The 18,762-nt window shown below is 42.0% G+C and overlaps 1 protein-coding gene across 3 annotated transcripts in view; it reads left to right on the top strand.

The window, feature by feature from the left end:
• Window positions 1–9,828: 9,828 nt before the first annotated feature.
• The window catches only part of svep1 (sushi, von Willebrand factor type A, EGF and pentraxin domain containing 1), a 62,629-nt gene continuing 53,695 nt past the window's right edge, over window positions 9,829–18,762 (top strand). For 2 of the 3 annotated variants that reach the window (XM_068307948.1, XM_068307947.1), the window contains exon 1: window positions 9,832–10,900. In XM_068307948.1, the coding sequence (XP_068164049.1) occupies window positions 10,367–10,900 (534 nt within the window). In that variant the 5' untranslated portion in view covers window positions 9,832–10,366. Of the gene's footprint in view, window positions 10,901–18,762 lie in introns of all 3 variants that reach the window. The other variant, XR_011034378.1, reaches the window with a different exon arrangement.

Raw genomic sequence — 18,762 nt, 5'->3', positions numbered from 1 at the left:
TCGGTCAAAGGACAATTTTGACCTATTTATTTTTAGACACTCTGACCTTTTATGCTCTTGTGGGCCACATGAAATGATGTGGAGGGCCACATTTGGCCCCCGGGGCCTTGATTTTGACATGTGTTCAAGAAGAAACATGCAGAGCGATATGTGTCATTTTGCCCTTTATTCCACCTGATTTAAACACAATGACTTCCTGATATTTATGGGGCTATAACGCCTCGGTAACGTCTGAACATGTGACACAGAGACTTCTGTTTTTCCCCCCCCGATACAGCAACGCAAAAATTTCCAGTTTAAGTTGGAATTTGTGATCTAAATCAAGGCGGCTACGAAAAAAGATCAGCATCTTTGCATCATTTGTTTCATTCCTTATTTCCATGACAACCCAGCGTCCTGTGGGGGCTTATAAATAAATAAAATAGTACAATTTGAATCAAGTTGTAATCTTTCTTATAATGTACCCACAGACATCATCTGATGATTATTGATTCTATGATGCCGTGATTATTGATCGTTGTTTGTTTTATGCTTCTGCAAAGGAAACAAATGATCAGCTGGTGATGAAATGATGAGACTTCAATTCACCTATTTGCTTGTGTGTGTGTGTGTGTGTGTGTGTGTGTGTGTGTGTGTGTGTGTGTGTGTGTTCAGGAGGTTTATGATCATTACTCTTACACACTTAAGTAGAATAAAAGGCTTGTGCAAAAAAAAAAATCAATTTTAAGATCATTTTAGTTTCAAATGCAATGAAAACAAACAAACAAGAATCGCATTTAAAAATCCGATTCCTTTCCTCTTTTTCCGCGCTTATCAATCACTCATCCCGCTTCTCCGTCACATGGAGGATGATGTAATCATGCTGAGCATACAGTATGCATACACACACACACACACACACACACACACACACACACACACATACTTAACATATGTCAACGCACACACGCTCAAACTGCCTCCCTGGCAGGAGACAGAAAGGGAGGCTGAACGGCATTGAGATTCTGCAGATAAGCCTGTTAATGTGTAACCCTGCTGTTTGCCGCTCAGTGGCTGGAAAAATGGAACAATAACATGCAAACACAGAGGTAATGGCTGTGGTGCCATGAAGGCAGGCCGCAGAGATGTGTGTGTGTCCAGCACATGACTGCAACCGCAACAGCAAACTCATCAGAGTGCCTTTAAAAGCCGCATCCCTGTTTGATGGAGCAAAAAGTACCTTTGGTGTAAAAATAGATGTACGAACGCGGATTTCTCCAAACGTACCCATCACAAGAGCCTGGAAGCAATCATCTGTGGGATTATCAGATGATGACATGTTTCCTGGAAATGACAGGGATAATCTTAATATTTAGAGACATTTAGAAATGGTTTGACATTTTTTCTTTTTTGAGAAGGATTATTATAGTAAAAAGAAAAGTGCATCAACTTAATTTGAAGTTGTAAAGACAAAACTGTTGCGTGATTTTTAGTTTTAAACGCTTTAAAGTCTCTGCAAGGATGAGGAGAAAATGATGATGATTGGAATAAACACTGATTTGCATAACAAATTCTTTACCGGCTTCTTTTAATCCAACTGCGAACACAGGTTTTATGATGTTCCCAACGGTGAAAAAATAAAACCAGAAGTTAATTTTTAAGTCTGTTCTGCAGAGTGATCAGGTGATGCGGGCGGAGATGAAGTCAGAGGACGTTTTTACGGCCCTCAGCTCTCAGTCTGACTCCAGTCGCTCTCACCTCAGCCCAATTAGTCGGGAGATGAAAGAAGATCGACTTGAAGACGAAAAAGAAGAAACATGGGAGGAGAATTAGTTTTATATCTTCTTGATAAACTGTGAGTCCTGCAGTTCATCTGACTAATGGGCTGCTCTGACCCCTGACCTCTGTACAGACATGTTACTCTCAGATTAGCCCACAGTTTAATAATAGAATGTGACACATGTGTAAAGAGGTTCAATTATATGTTATTTACAGCTAATTTCTCTTTTTTTAAAACTCCTTTTTCCTTCAAAATAAATGAACCAATAGGGCTCATCTTGAGATTTCATGTTGTCTTTTTTTTATTGAATCCTAATATTTCTGCATAAAAATTTAAAAAATGTAATCCAAACTGTTTTATTTGTCAGAACTATTAAAATAATAATCATTGATTCGTTTTGGAAGCGCCTAAGTGATCATTCTTTGTATGGATGCACATTTTTTGGCATCTAATTTGAAGGAATTGCTCTCAATTCATTCGTAAAATTAAGATCTTGATGTTTGGGTGAAGTTTGGAATCCTTTATTCCTGTCTTGTTGATTTTATTATAAGAGCAAAATAAATTTTGGTGTGAGAAAGCAATAAAAACACACTTCTCTGCCCTCCAGTTCTTTAAAGTGTTTTCCTTTTTTAAAGAATTGATCTATTAATGATATAACTTTGTTAAACATGACACGACAGTAAAAACTGTCCTCATCCGGAGGCGTCACTAAGCCGTTCTCTAAGTGGATGAATTGGGTCGGGTCTCTTGTTAAACTGTAATGAATGAGATAAGATCCTAATGGGAGGGTGTCCCACATGTCTCTTGTTACCCGGCTTTGGTTTTGTCTCCTTTTTGCATCCTTTCCTTCGTCTGAGTGAGTCTCTGTTCCTCTGGTTACAGTGAATTCCGTCGTTCACCTGCTTTGAAAACAGGTTTGAACACAAAAATACTGCCTGTAACTCGATTACACCTCCAATGGAAGGAGTCCAAGCACAAACCCCTGAGCGCCGGCACCAGGGCGACGAGTCAAACCCGGCTGGGCTGCTGAGTCACAGCAAACAAAAAGCTGCAGAGGGAACAAGATGTAACATGACTTAAATTATACATGCATGATGTTTAGGGGAGGTGTTCCACACACACCGCTTAGTGCAGATGTTCTGTGTGTATTTATGAACAGCACATCCTCTGTTTTGCATATTAACACCATATAAGGAGTGGAGGGGGTTGACCCAGGGAGGGTCGTCGACGCCCCTTTTGTTTTCCAAGAATTCTCTGCATCTTCCCATCCTGATGTCCATCTAGGGCGTGACGCGCTGTTTATTCACCCCTGCACATCTATAAACAGTTATTTACAGAAATATAAGATGGGGTTTCATAAGGGGGAGTGGGGGGGTGGAAGAGAAGGGTGGAGAGAGAGGAAGAGGCCGGGGGGGGGAGAGTTTGCAACCTCAGCGAAAAAGAAAGAGAGGAATTTGTGAACCTAGAGCGAGACTCAGAGGAAAGAAGGGAATAGAAGGAAAGGATTGGAGGAGGAGAGAGACGAAGGGGGCGTGTGTGTGTGTGTGTGTGTGTGTGTGTGTGTGTGTGTGTGTGTGTGTGTGTGTGTGTGTGTGTGTGTGTGTGTGTGTGTGTGTGTGTGTGTGTGCTCAGGGTAACTGGAGCCTTGTGTTTACAGCGTCGGACTTCCACATGCTTCCAGGGACAATGTGTTTGAGAACTCATGTTCAGATGGAGACCAAAACAACGTTGTTTGCTGCGGTGACTGGTTTATAAGACCCAGAATAAACCCCAGATAATTTAAAAAAAACTGTTCCCATTCCGGTGGGGATGATCGGTTCTGTTTGTTGTTGTGATTCATGTGTTTATCTTCATCCAAAGTGGGATTTTTAAGATTAAAATAAGATTTTATGGACCAAACTAGAGATCAAGCATGTTTTTTTCACTTTAACTTTGCTCTAAAAACACGATTAAAACTATATTTTACACATCTAGTGAGAGTTGTGTCGATGTCCAATTTTCTTGAATGCAACATCTCAAGATTTCTGTCAGTGATTATTCTTTTTTTTTTTTTGGCAAAAACATCCACTTTGTCTCCAGAATTAATTCACTACAGCCGGTTAATGTTTTAAGTCATTCTGACATTTTGGCTGCAAACTATAACAAAGGGACATTTAAGGTCCACAAGGTCAAAGGTCAAGAGCGACATTAGAATGTCCTGCAGAAACCGACATGTGATTTGAAATCTTTAGACAGAGGCTATATCAGCTAACATGTATGGATTCTATAATGCTATAAATAAGCATGTGGGGAGTAAACAGACGTCTAAATATAAATATCTCTGAGATCCCGCCGATCCGGAGCGTCAGTGTCGACATGAACCAGCCTCAACTCGTTTTCAAACCGTACAAACGACGTCAAGGCGCTCCATGTCCTCCGGCTCTCTGTTTACCCCACAATGCTTTGTGTGTTCGTTCCCTGTAGAACCCGACCGGCACACAGCCCCCGGGAATAACAGGGGATTTGATGTGTGCAGTAATCCCCGTCAGCTGAGTCGCTCACGGTAACAGAGTGTGTTTGTGTCTGAAACGGAGCTAAAAAACAACTTCCTGTTTCAGGGAAAGCAGCGAGGACGACAAAAACAGACAGAAACTCACACCAGGAACCATGTGGGGCATCCTATTTATGATGTATTCTGTGTGTGTGTGTGTGTGTGTGTGTGTGTGTGTAGCAGCATCGTGACCAGGCTGTTTTTATTGAAGTCTGGATGAATCCAGTTCACGCTGCCTCGAGACACGACCTCCTCATCTTACTCCCCCTCCGTCTCCCACTCCTCCCTCTGTCGCCCCCTCCCCTCTTTTTTTTTTTTTTTTTGCAGATATTGTTTATGCTTCTTCAGGATTTTTCCATCATGTTCTTCTTGTTTACCAGTTTTTTCCTCCCTTCTCATCATCTTGTTCTTATCAACAACTTTTTCGCTTACATGCGAACTTTTTTTCAAAGAACGAAAAGAAACTAACAGTACAGATGTGTAGATGTACAGTATGTTAGGATATAGCAGCTGGATCACCAATCAGACCCAACTGCAGCCCCCAACGGAGGCACAAGCCTTTAATATTTAAAAAAAATAAAATAGAAAGACTTTCTCTGCTTCAAATGGTTTCAGATTCAATTTGTCAAACTGAATAAAGTCAACTGTCAAAAGAAAACTGAGAGATTTGAGCAAAAATTTGTACATTTCTGTGTGTGTCGATGTGTGTGTGTGTGTGCGCTGTGCGATCCCTTCGCTCTTATGGACGTATGGAATCTCACACCTTTCCTCTCGTAGACTTTTCCCATGATGACACTACCTTTCATCTCTAACACACTCAGCTATGTGTGTGAGTGTGTGTGTTGAAGTGATATTGGTTGCAGTGGTCAGCTGTTCCATTGATCGCCTTCCAGATGTGTGTGTGTGTATGTGTGTGTGTGAGGGAACAGCTTAAAATGAAAGGTTAAAGGACGTGTTTGCCTCAGTGCCGGTTATGAATGCTAATAACCTCACATTTACCTGAGTTAATTGGTTTTCAGGTTGGATTTTGTTTGATGAAGGAATGATTTATTGCTTACTTAAGTTAATCTGTATGCATGTAATTTGAGTTATGACATAATGCACAACAAGAACATGTTTAACGTTTTCTTGACTAATTGTAACCTCGGTGGAATCCACGATGACAATCAGCTGATTGTGTGACGATAGATCTATAAGTTTTTATTATTTATTGAGTGATGATGAGTCAGTGGGTGTGTGTGGTCCATTTTCTACCTCAAGGACATCACTTTCTCAAAGGCCGGTTGGACTTATAAAATATTTATGCTACACGTATAAGCAGCTCAGGCTATAAATAGTCTCAGCTACCACAACTGGAGGCACGCCACATTCAGATCATGCTCAAGTATTGATATTGTGCATGATTGTACTGGAGCACATAATCCACACTGGCTGTGGTTTGCCTTTATTCTGACCTTGACAGTCCGTACCAGTCAGTGGAGATTTCATTAATGAGGAAAAACAGCTCAGCAAGATGAATTCAAAACTTTGCAAATCTCCTGCACTGTCTGCAGCAGATTTACAACAAATTCATATAAGATGTACATCTTTTATGAACAAAAACTGAAATATATGTTTATCTGTTAAAGGTCAGCAAGCTCCAACAAGGTATCAAGAAACAGATTTTATTGTAGTCTGAGAAATAATAAACTAACAACAAATATTTGTGATATTACTCTATTTTTAATCCTTTCTCTTCTCTGTCTTTCATTGATCAAATATTATATAACTGTTTTATCTGAACATATACAAGAGCAAGATTTGAATACCTGTATGGATTCATGCCAGGACTTGGAAGTCTTATATTAATGCGCCATCTAATGGCAATAGTGTGTCATTGCAGCCTCCATACACTTAGGTTGTACTACTCCCAAATTGCCTCTAGAGGGCGGTGTGATATAAATCAGTAACTTTATCACTTTCGGATACGGAGACGCCTCAACATTTAAAGTAAGTTTTCAGTTCATTATAAAAGATAAAAATACGAGATTGAAAAAATCATTAAAACAATTTGTCTTTTTTGTACTTATCTTTTAAGTATTTTAGTTGTACTGTTTTCGCATTTTCTTTTTCCGAATGTTAATATGACCTTACTTTTGCGCTAGCTAAATGCTAAAATAGCTCATTTTGGGGTAATGGCTGTGTTGTTTCAGGTCTGTTGTGAGTCATTTAGCAGTTATTTTCAAATTCTAACATTTCCAGATGACGACATTAACTCTGAATATGTTTAGAAAACATTACATCTTAGATATGAGCAATGCAGCAAAAGCAATTTCAGTTTTATCCATTATCTAGCATGCGCTACAAGCATAAATGACGTCTTTTAGTTTTATATGGCCTGAAAATTGACTTCCGCATTTTTGCAAGTACTTATGGGAAATGGAGTTAACAGTTCAAGATCCCTGACGCAAATACCGTGCATTGTACGCAGGGTAAATACTCACTAATCTGGTAAGAGATATTTAAAAGACATTGTAAGGCTGTGACCGAATGCTTTTCTAGTCATGATTTATTTCAGTAAACTCCATAAATCCTCCAAAATTATGCCTGGTGTTGAAATAACAAATAAATAAATGACCATGATAAAAAAAAAAGTATTTGTCACACTTTGGATGCTGAAAACAAAAAAATATTTGACATTATGCTTGATAAATGTTGTAAACGTTATTTTTTAACTTTTCCGAAAATCTATAACACACATATTCATGGTGAAGTTCACATCTTGTTTGAACCCAAATGATATAAAGAACTGTTTTTATTTTCCTGTGAGCTCACATGGAATATTTCTTTTTAAAAGCAGACAGGAAAAGCTTTGCAAGTGTCCTCTCGCTCAGATGTTTTTGATGTCCAAAGCCAAGAAATGCCAAGAAACTGTATAAACTGTAGATGCTGCTGTCAATGACAGACGGGTGAGTGAATGAATACGAGAGGGATGAGGAACTAAGATGTTCTCTTTGACAATCATTGCCATCAATCTGTGACCTTTTGAGTCTTCTTGTTTCCACAGAGGAGGAAGAATGAGGAGTATTGTGGGAGAAAGCAAAGGTAACTTCCTTGTTTTGACTCTTTTCATGCCTCTTGAGAACAGATTTGGTAACATTTATAGACTTGTGATTGCCTCTCGGACAAAGATTAAATAACTTTCACAAGTCCAGTGTTGTGCAACACGGATTCTTGAGAGACTGTTGTGGATCAAGGCTTTTTGCTCTTTTGCCAGTGGCTGGATAGTTATTTTTTCCAAGTGTGTGTGTGTGTGACCGAGTGTTCTTTTGTGTGCTAACCACAAGAAAACTTTTCTCGGATTAAGTTACTTTCTCTCTTATCTGCTTTCTCTTTGTTCATTCCCACATTTCTCCCATGTGTTGTGTGTGTGTGTGTGTGTGTGATTATTTACAAACATAGCACGAGACACGCCCTGCACGCTGTGTTTGCACGCTTACCGCAGATCCTTAAGAAGTCTTAATTTTTGGTTTTTGAAAGTGAAGGTCTTAAAAAGGAGCTCTAAATCGTCTGGAATTCTAGAAAGGCAGACATTTAATTTAATCTGCGACACACTGGATGAGCACTTGTCTGCCTTTTTCATCTCATTTCCACATCCTTCAGCAGTGCCTCTCTCATTTTTCGTTAAAATTTTGCTTTTGAGAACTTTATGCCATGAAGACGATGTTTTTTGTTTTATGACTTGAGAGTTCAAAAAGTTAAAAATCCTTTTCCTATCCACAAAATATATTCAGATACATCTTCAGACGCCTTCAGACCACTACCCCCCCCCCCATCCACACACACATACTCAGCCTCCTCTCCATCCACCAACCCCCTGTCTCCCTAGGGACCCCCATCGAAGTCTGGTGAAGGGTCTCTAGTGCCAAAGAGCAGGAAGTCACAGCTGTGCGCATCCCCCTTTCAGCATGTGTGAGAATGAGAGTGTGTGTCTGTGTTTGCAGATGTAAGCCAGTGTGTGTTTAGTCTGTGTGTGTGTGTGTGTGTGTGTGTGTTAGCGCAGACAACACTTTAGCTGACCAGGATTCTACTCCTTTCTAGTCTTTCCATTTCTACTTTTGATTATCCGATGAATCCAACATCACCGATGAATAAGGAGCTGTTTTGGGAATGAGGTAATGGGTTAATATCATTTTAAAGGAGAAAAAAAAAAGCTGAATATTTTTGAGTTTCACTCCTTATTCAAGGGTTATTTCATGCATTCTTTTGCATGATTGTAAATTTTTTGGGTTTTGGAATATTTATCAGACGACGCCAGACGTTGGATTTGATGCAGGTTCTGGAAATGACATTCATCTCTATTTTTTGACATTTCATAAACCAAACACTTCATCAGTATGAACATAATCCTTGACTTCTTCTGATCGAGGGACATTTTTCTTTACCCCCCAGCATGTGGTGACATTGTTCATGAACGTACTTTGTGACATTGTGTGGAAGAATCCGATTGGATCCCTCATCCAACACCTTTTAGATGAATTTGAATACCGACTTCGAGCCCTACCTCAGTTTTCCAACCTCACGAATGCTCTTGTGGTTTCAAGGGAGCAAATTCATTCAACCAGGCTCCAAAATCTTCCCTGAGGCTGTTAAAGCGGCAGATTAATTCTCATGGTATTGGAATGAGATGTTCCACAATCACATATGGATGTCTCATACTTGTGGACGCGGGAGTGCATTTTTCCTCCATCTTTCTCATCTCTTTCTCTCGTGTTCTCTGTTCTGTTCGTCTTTCTCTGGACGTCTTCCGACTCTTCCTCCTCCTCCCTCCGCAGCCCCTCGCGAAGTCGACCGCCTGCTGTAAATCTCGGGGCCTTTTCGGTTTTAATGGGCGCAGTGTGCCTCTGTAACACCGGCTGCCTTTGTTTTGGTTACAGATAAAAATCAGTGAAGAAAAACACCACAGTAGAGAGAGAGAGGGAGAGGCAATAAGAGGCTGGAGAGATGTAGGAAAACACTGCAGTGAAGGAGTATTTGTGTGTCCCTGTGGTGCAGATTGAGAGAGGAAGCCTTTCCCTCTCCTACAGATGATTTGATGAGGTGTGTATCCTCAACCACTTCCGAACCTTGAGATATAGATCAAACCGTCCTGTCAATCACTCCTCTCCTCCCTTCATCCCTCCTTTCATTGTCACGATGGACACAAAACGCCTGATGCAAAGGTTTTGGGTACTAGTTGACAGGCACTGACATCGAACCTCACTCCACTTGAGAGAGAGAGATAGACCGATCCAGGGAGAGAGTGAAGGAAGGAATAGGGGGGAGGGTGAGAGACGCAGAAAGAGATAGGGGGGAGAGAGGGGGGGAGGTGAGAGGAAAGGAGGGAGGAGAGATGGAGGGGGAAAAAAATGACTTCATGGCCACGACTGGACTGCCCCCTTTTTTCCCCTCAGCCTCTCTCCCTCTCTGTCTCTCAACTTTTTTCCTCCCACCTCCTGCTCTTCCTCCTCGGTGTGTGTGTGTGTGTGTGTGTGTTTTTTTTTAAATGGTTTGGGGAGAAGAGGGGAACCAGCATTCGGAGCTCGTCCGATGGTGTGGGCAGGAGCACCACGCAGGCAAACCGGAGCCTGAAGGGCAGCACGCTGGAACTGAAGAGGCTCGGGGCTTCTTTTATGGATCTGATGCACCGGAGAAGAGATTGACCAGCAGACGGAAGCAGCAGAGATAAAGATTTATACGCTCTTATCAAGTTTCAGACACTGACTACACAGATAGGAAGAAAAAAGCTGGATGTACTGATTTATTTTTCTAGATAGGCAAGTCTAAACATTTTTCCCAGCTACAACTGGAGTTTTCATTCCACCGGTGAGAGGACTTGGCTGAGGGTTAGAGGCACCTTATAAATGACAAGGAAGCATCTTCATTCAGCAATGCTTTTGAGGAACTCTGCTGTGGACTACTGCTTTCTGCCATCCCGACTGCTGACACAGTCGTAGGACAATTCTTCCTCCATCGATTTCCTCTTGAGAAGAGGATCCACGTTTCCTTTTTCATCTAGAAAGTCCATCCTGAGCGCCGGTGCTGCGCTGACTGACACTATGTTCTTTCAAAGGTACTATTTAACACCGTCATGGACTACTTACCTTTTGGTCTTGTGCATCTTGAATGTATGGACCAATGCTCAGCAGATGCAGCCCCGCCGGTCCAGGCAGATGTCCGCGATAACGTCCTCCTCCTCCTCTTCTTTTGTTGGCAACTTATCCGAGAGCGCCGAGAGAAAAGTGGAACGTCTCGGTCAGTCGTTCAAGCAAAACGTCCGCGAGCTGCGTGAGAAAAGCGCCTGCTTGGACCTGGTTTTCCTGGTGGACGAGTCGTCCAGCGTGGGGGCCAACAACTTCCTAAGCGAGCTGAGGTTCGTGCGCAAGATGCTTTCCGACTTCCCCGTGGCGCCGGAGAACACTCGAGTCGCCTTGGTCACCTTCTCATCCAAGACCCACGTGGTGACCAGGGTGGACCACATCTCGGCGCCCAAGTCCCACCAGCACAAGTGTTCCCTGTTCAACCAGGAGATCCCGGCGATCAACTACAGAGGAGGCGGCACCTACACCAAAGGAGCTTTCCAGAGAGCGGCGGTGAGTCACACACGTGTAAAAAAACCCCAACAAAAACCTGACTGCACGGCGTCTGTATGGGTGTGTGTGGTTGGATCAGTCGGTCTGGAGCCTGCTGGGTGGAGGGAGTGACCGAGGCTTGCTTAGTCAGATCAATGTGGCCTTGCAATTACTTCCTCTAAATTACACACCGACTAACAATGAGGGGAAACTTCTTGCCAACTAATTGTTTAGGGCTTTCCAGTGATAAAACACCATTATTAGTGAACACACACTCATATATTCACATGCATTTGAGCATCCAGCATCGGCTCTCCAGCAGGCGCGTCAGAAGCTGGAAGGCTTGATTTTCGCTGTTGAGGATTTCGGGGGTTATGTGGGATTACAGAAGGGTCAGAATGTTAGCTTGTTTACGGTTTGTTGATTTGAGCCTCCTGACACCCAGATGAGCACACACTCGCACTCAAACACACACACACACACACACACACACACACACACACACACACACACACACATACACACACCAAGAACATATGGCCCGGTTCATCCGTCAAGTCCAAACAGTCCAGCTGTGAAAGCTGTGTTGGTGGAATCCTGTGTAAACACACACACACACACACACACAGACACACACACACACACACACACACACACACACACACACACACACACACACACACACACACACACACACACCTCAGCTCTTGCCTTAGACTTTGTGAAACATGGATTTAAAAAAAAATTTTTTTGAGTTTAGATTCAGAAACTTTCTAAGAACTTCTTATCTGTTGTTTAGCCGTCTGCTATTGAATCCACACCGATGGAAGGTCGAAGACCAAAATGACAAAATAGATGTTATGACTAGATGCACTGAAGTCACAACTCCTTCCTTTCACTCCAGTTACATCATGTGATGCGCTTGTCACTGATTATCTTAATGTGATGTGGCATTGAATGAAAAGACTGCATCAAACACTTAAAAACCGGCGTCTCTGACAGTTTCTCACTTAAATATAACAAGTTTAATGTTCCGCGAGTATATGCAACGTTTTAGAAAAATCACACAAGGTTTGAGAAAAAAACTATATGAATATTTTTGCAGGTTTACCCTTCATTCCGTCCTTGTTGAATGCTAATAGCCTTGGACCGTATTCTTCAACTTAGCGCTGAAAGCTTGGCCCTCAGGACAGGTTTTCAACTCAATCCTCTTCGTTAAGTGCTGATAAGGAGGTTGCTGGCGTCGACCCAGCCTTTGAGCCACACAAAAATACAGAGAAAAGGCTTGCTGGGGGAGCTTTAGTCCCTCACCATTATTCACAAACACTCCGAATGTCTTGGGCGATTTATCGACTGATGTGGCGGTCACAATCAGCCAAACATGGCGATAGGAAAACACAGCCAGGCGTGCTACCACCAGACCTCCAGACATTCCAAGTCTGATAAGAATTAAAGATAGAATTTTGTGTGTATTCCTCTCTAGTGGGGTATTTGCATGTGACTCGTGCGATGTGGAAGCTACATAGAGCCGACATAGCGCTGACATTATATGTGAAGATAGATGAGCCTTGCACATGCAGACCGCGACATAACGGATCATCCTGGTTCTCCTGAAGCTGCCACACACACCTGATGGATTCACTCCGATAAAGGAAGCGAAGGATTGAAAAAAATAAATGCCATCTGTGATTTATCACCTAATCTCTGGGTCGTTTCATCGTCTGTCTTAAACCGACTGGAAAAAGAAGAAAAAAAGCATCGGTTGTCTTTTTCCATTAAGTTGCATGAAAGATGGGTCTGTTAACACCAATTTACAAGTTGCATATCCGCCTGTCATTTTACACCAACTGAAGCCATGGGCAATTAACTCTGTGTGTGTGTGTTGAAGTGGAAATTTCACAGCCTGGTGTCTGCATGTAATTAGTGATGTTTGCCCCTTTGCCCACTCATGTGCCTCCAAGCGTTTGATCCATATCCCTATTAGACTTCAAAGAATTGGGGATGAACAGCTCTGCCTGTTAGCGTATCGGGTGTGTGAGTGTGTGTGAGAGGATAATTGATAACTACAGTATAATGATAATAATAATGCCATATTGTATTTCCTAAACTGGGATCCATTTAGACAGATATTTTTCCATCAGCAATGCATGTAGAGACAGGGTCTGTCTGTCTGTCTGTCTGTCATCCCTTCTTCTCCGAAAAGGAAAAATCTGCATGTTTAGGGTTCAAAATTGCTCATTTTTTCCATCTACTTATGGCATATTTAGTGCAGGAGAGAATGAGCCATGTGTATCTATTACTGAATTACCTAGATATGAAGAAGTTATAACCCATTCTAATAGTGATATTTCACTCTATGGGAGGTGTAAATTCCTAGCCGAGAATCACAAGAGACCGTCTTTTCTTGAATTCAAAACATGCAGCCCCTGGACGTCTCACTGAGCTTATTCAAAGATCACTGCGAAGGTCATTCAGACTTTAACTCTTGCATATCAAAAATGTTGAAATATGAGTGGCTTGATTGTCCACAAGTAGCTCCAGAGGCATAAGACTGAATCTATAAAGGCCCCAAACTACCGGATTATCTGGGATGAAGATCTGGACCAATCAGTATCTCCAATTTCTTCTTCTGGATTGTCGGGAAGGGTGAATCCATGTGAAATTGGCCCAATTCTCCTGGAGTGTGTGTCTGGCTTTATGTCATAAGTCTTGTCTGACCCCTTATAAACTCAAAACTCAAAAATAGATGTACTGAATGTGGTCTGGTTCTCAAGAAGTACCTGAAGATGTTGGTTGGGGCTCATCTTTTGCTTGAGGATTGCCACCAATGCTGAGGTAGTCGACACTGGAGTTTATCCAGCGTCGACTGCAGCTCAGACTCTTCAGACTTATTTTACCCTACATTCACCCTAAGTTAACCCTTGAAATAGTGATAGGGCACATTTTGGGATAGTCTTTCCTTGTAGAAGGACAAAAGTAGAGCTCAGGGTCAGTTGCTCTCTAAAGCTTTGGATCACTGGTCTCCAGAAGTGCAGGAAATCCTACGACGTAGCCCAACATTTTCGTCATCATTTGAAATAGTTCAGTACCAGTCCTTATATGGTGCAGATACAAATTTAGCACTCACAACTTAAGGTGGTCCGATACCCAGACCCTTCACTCTTTACTTGGCTGATGTAAACCAGCGCCGTTGTTCTTTCAGGGCTAAAGCTCTACCTGATTGTCCCGGGGGCAAATAATACATTGAAATACCAGGCAGGTAAATCTTTTGGCGATTATTAAAGAATTAAAGTCATGCTTTTACTCCACAAACAGGAAGACATCTTGCCTCCTTCTCATTGCTGGACATGTCCAGCCTTGTCTGTGTTTGATATCTTTGAGTAATTGCCATGCACCGAGTTTATTAAGACTGCAAATCTTTCTTCTTGTCTCTTTTTTGTGGGTCTGTCTCTCCTCAACCTCCGAGTCCGTTATGATAACTTGGAAGCTGATGACATCTATCAAGGCACTTAGTTTTCCAGCGCTTTCATGAGCGCCATAGAAAGGAGCTGATTGATGACTTCCAGTCAAGGTTTCCAGGTCCCTGAGGAACTCCTCTACTGTACCTGAGACATAAGTAGTTCACATCACATTCTCCAGGCTGAATCTTTCCGCTATACTTGCTGTAATTGCCCTTAAAAAGGCAATATAACCTCTTTTCTTCTGCTTTTTAGGTCTCATTTTATTTATTTTCCATTGGCTTTCCTTTTGCAGCACACAATCAAACATCTTCAAGGGAATATGGCTGAAAGCCTTTCATTTTATTCTGTTGGTTGCTGGTAATCGTGTTGATCTGGGAATTATGGCTTTTCCATTGTTACATTTATTACAACTCGCTTTGGATCCAAGTGGGAGAGAATCAACTCCATCTGTAATAACCAGTCAAAAATGACCTCAATCATTTCATTTTTGTCTCACAATTTGTCTTCTTGCTTGAGAGTCACCTCTGGGTTGCCATGTGTTGCCAGATTAAACCCCCTCTTGCTCTCTGCGGGTCGTCCCGGCTTTGGCAAATAAACACAATGGCTGAACTGGACTTGGCTGCTCCAGTGTGTCAGTCTTCCTTCGCTGTTGCATAAGACTCAGACAGATGGGCCGCGTGTGACGACAGGACCAGAGCAAAAGAGTGGGAGAAAGATGGAAAAATGAGAGGAAAAAGTCGAAGAAATGGGGGAGGGGGGAGCCAAAACGCCAAAGAATTGATAAAAAGAATGTGGCCGTTTCTGGTGGTTATTCACAGTAATGTCTTTACCTGACTGCTGGTTAGACGGCCTGAAATCTGGGTCGAAACTTCACGACATTATCCACTTAATAAAGAGAGCCTTCTGGTCAGCCTGCCAGGGTGTTTATGGAAATGAAATTTGTACAAGTTGGGCGAGCAGGTGAGTTTTTTTTCCTCTGAAAAGTTCCAATGACTCCAACATACCAGGGAAACAAGTTCACACTGTTTATTCACACTCAAAGAAACTTTATTGACCAGCTGGGCATTCAAGGTGGATCAAATAAGTCTGAGATGGGAATTCCAACTTGTCATTAAATCCTTTAATTCCAATAGTCGTAGGGGATGTAAAATGAAGCAGACTACAGTTTAAAAGCCTTTTTTCAGTCTTTATAAAATTAAATGCTTAAATCAAGGTTCATACTTATCCAGCGATGCATGAAACTCGTTCTACGGTTCAGACTGGAGTGCGACTTTAACAAGTCTACTTAACAATGATGCCGTTCTGTATTGGGCTATGTCAGACCACACAAAGTGAAGCAAATATTGTGTGAACCCACATCTGATTCCATCGGGTCAAGGCTGCTCCCATTTTCCTCCCATTTTCTCCAGCCTTTTTTCTTTTTTTTTGGATTTCAATCACTCGCCCCTCCAGAGCTGCAGACCTCCCCGGCAGATTTCAGGTCACAGTTGTCAACTTTGACGCACTACAGCCTAAATATGCTGTGTTAGTTTTCAAAACATTATCTATTAGATTAAATGAGGCGTGCTTGCTTTAGTCTTGTGGAGCTGTACTCGTATTTACACTCTATGCCTGAGAATGAATTTCTAACTTAATAAGATACGCTGCAACTTGCTGTTTTTTCATTTTTTGGAAACATTCCCTCGGCTGAGTCACCGGGCAAATTTGAAATAAGTCAGCAGATTCTCATGAAAGTCAAATTAAGGCGAAAATGGGATGTGAGACTGTTTGGAGATAACATGGAGAGGAAAAAACAATCTGCTTTTTCACCAACTTACTTCCCCTTCAAGGGCTACGAAAATAAAAGCAGGTGTTCGGTTGTTACACAACAGAAAAAAGGGAGACGACTACAACCTGATTGAAAAATTTTCCCAACGCGAAACATGAGAGCAAGGTGCACCTTTTTGATCCGGTCCCCAAGGCTGCAGCCGTGATAAGACGATAAGAGAACGCTCTGCTTCCTGTCCATGCAACTGCCACTTCCCACCATCTCACCTCTAATCATTTCCTCCCCCCGCAACCCATCTGCGTCTCCCCCTCCAGTGTCCAGGGAGGGAAGAGGCAGGAGGAGGCAGCAGACTCACCTTCCAGCCAGAAAAGCTGCGATAAGGAGGCCAGACAGGAACATCCACCAGACACCAGACTGTACATCTGAGAGTCCGCCGACTCGTCGTCACTATTATTATTATTATTACTGCATGTTTCACCTCATAAATCTGCGGCGCAATTAATCAAGATATTAAAGTGAGGCTTTAAAACAGCAAACACTGTTTTCGGTTATGAAAACCAGACGAGCGGTGGGAACAGCAGCGCTGTTTCTGTCGTACTGTAGATCTTTCCATAATTAACTGAAGTCAAATAATCTGAAAGCTCAAATTCATAACTTTTACTGCAGGACAAATTCTGTATAATATTTGAAATTTATAACGTGGCGCAAAAATGATGCGGCTGTGGAATAGTAGATTGGAATAGTTTTACAGGAAGAATGTGTTATAAATTATGCCTTGAACATATTTGTGCAATTTAAAATGTTGATATTATATATATAGTAAGTCTTTTTCCTTTCTTTCCTTTCCATTCAAAATTTGGTTCAGCAACCAGAAGTCTGCATTATCGGTGCTTTTCCTCCCCAAATGCTTTAAACTCATTTTCACCGAGGGCCACGTCAGCTGAATGCCTGTCCTCAAGGGACCGTATGTAACTTATAAATGTAAGTCAATGTAAAGTAAAATAAATGTAACTACTACTTAATGTTACATAACTGAATTTATTACTTATTGAAGTTACAAACATTACAGTTACACAGAAAAAAAATGTCTTTACTGTCTTATAAAATAAATCCTTTTAGTTTGTCAGGTTATTAAACCCACAGAACTCCATCAATCGAGGATCAAACTATCCAAGAAAATAAAGAAAAATAAGATTAAACACAAGTTAGGATATTAACTAATATGGGCTTAGCTACTGCATTGTGGGAAATGTAGTTTTGGTCAAAGCTCACTTTTGACCTATTTATTTTTAGACACTCTGAACCTTTATGCTCTCGCGGGCCACATAAGATGATTTGGCGGGCCACATATGGCCCCGGGGCCTTGAGTTTGACACGTGCTTTAACAGCCGTATAGTCACCTTTCATGCTTTTGTTTCACCAAACTTTTCTTTTAAAACTCATTGGGACGTTTTTCATCGTGGTGCAATAAATAACAAATGCATGCTCACTTAGACAATCAGTCACTCCAGGTGCCGCTGAAACGACTCCGCTCTCCCGTGTCTGACTGGTCAGACGTCGTTACTTAACCCTGACCTGTGCACTCCTCTGCTCACCCCTGCCCTTCCGTCTGACATGGATACCAGAAATATTTTCCAGAAACCAACCAGGGTCGACTCTCCAGCCTCTGAACGTCTCGAAGGACCCGGAGGCCTTGACAGTCTTCATCACCTCACACAGACACAACTCGACTGCATGAACATGTATGTCTTACCTAATTCTGATCAGATCTGGTCAGAATAATGGAATCTCTGTGTCGATAACTCAGATCCCTTTGAATCCTCCGACTGTCGGGCTGAGGAGCGTTGACAGACAGACAGGTAGGGGCAGAGATCGACAGGTTCAGAGGTCAGCTGAGTTCAGCTGCAGCAGAAACGGGTCAGACGAGCCCGTTTGCAGCTGACGGAGTCCAGATCTGTGATCTGTGATCTTTTCTTTCTGTTGGCATCGCTTCTCCAGCTGGATTTCTGTTCCCGCTCTGAACACGTTGCTATCTCAGTGTATATAGTCTGTCCCGGTTTGAACTCTGGGTAGAGTCCCTCACTACTGCAGGATGATAACAGGGCCTTCTATGGGGATGAAGATGATCCCACTTTATTTCTCCTCAGTCTGTGTAAAGGACGTGAATACACATCACTCCTTTACTAAATTACTCCTTCCTGGCTTTCACAACAACCAGAACCACCTGAAAAATATTTATTTTTATTTGCGTGTGAAGGAAGTAGAGGAATTAGGGATATTTCACATAATTATTTAGCATTGCTGTAATCTGTAGTTCTGTTTTTCTATTATATTTCAATTTTTAAGTTTGTGGATAAAGTGGTATTCTACCGCACTGGTGGCTGTGACATCACCATCTTCTTCCTGCCACATAGTGAGTTCAGATTAGCAGATTAGCGCCTTAGTTTGTGCAACATTTCACAAAAATTCCCCAGAATTTGCTGCGTTTTCAAAAGCGAAATAAAGCCTCTAACTGGGTTATGCCACCCATACACACATTTATTTGTGAACACACACTTTCCTACTCACATGTTCAGTCTTAACCTCGCACCCTGCTCTTTCCACTGAGAGTGTGTTCACAGGAACACACACACACACACACACATGCCTGTACA

This window comes from Antennarius striatus, chromosome 23, assembly GCF_040054535.1.
Source record: "Antennarius striatus isolate MH-2024 chromosome 23, ASM4005453v1, whole genome shotgun sequence".
NCBI classification, from domain to species: domain Eukaryota; kingdom Metazoa; phylum Chordata; class Actinopteri; order Lophiiformes; family Antennariidae; genus Antennarius; species Antennarius striatus.
This window is presented reverse-complemented; position numbering and strand designations above follow the sequence as displayed.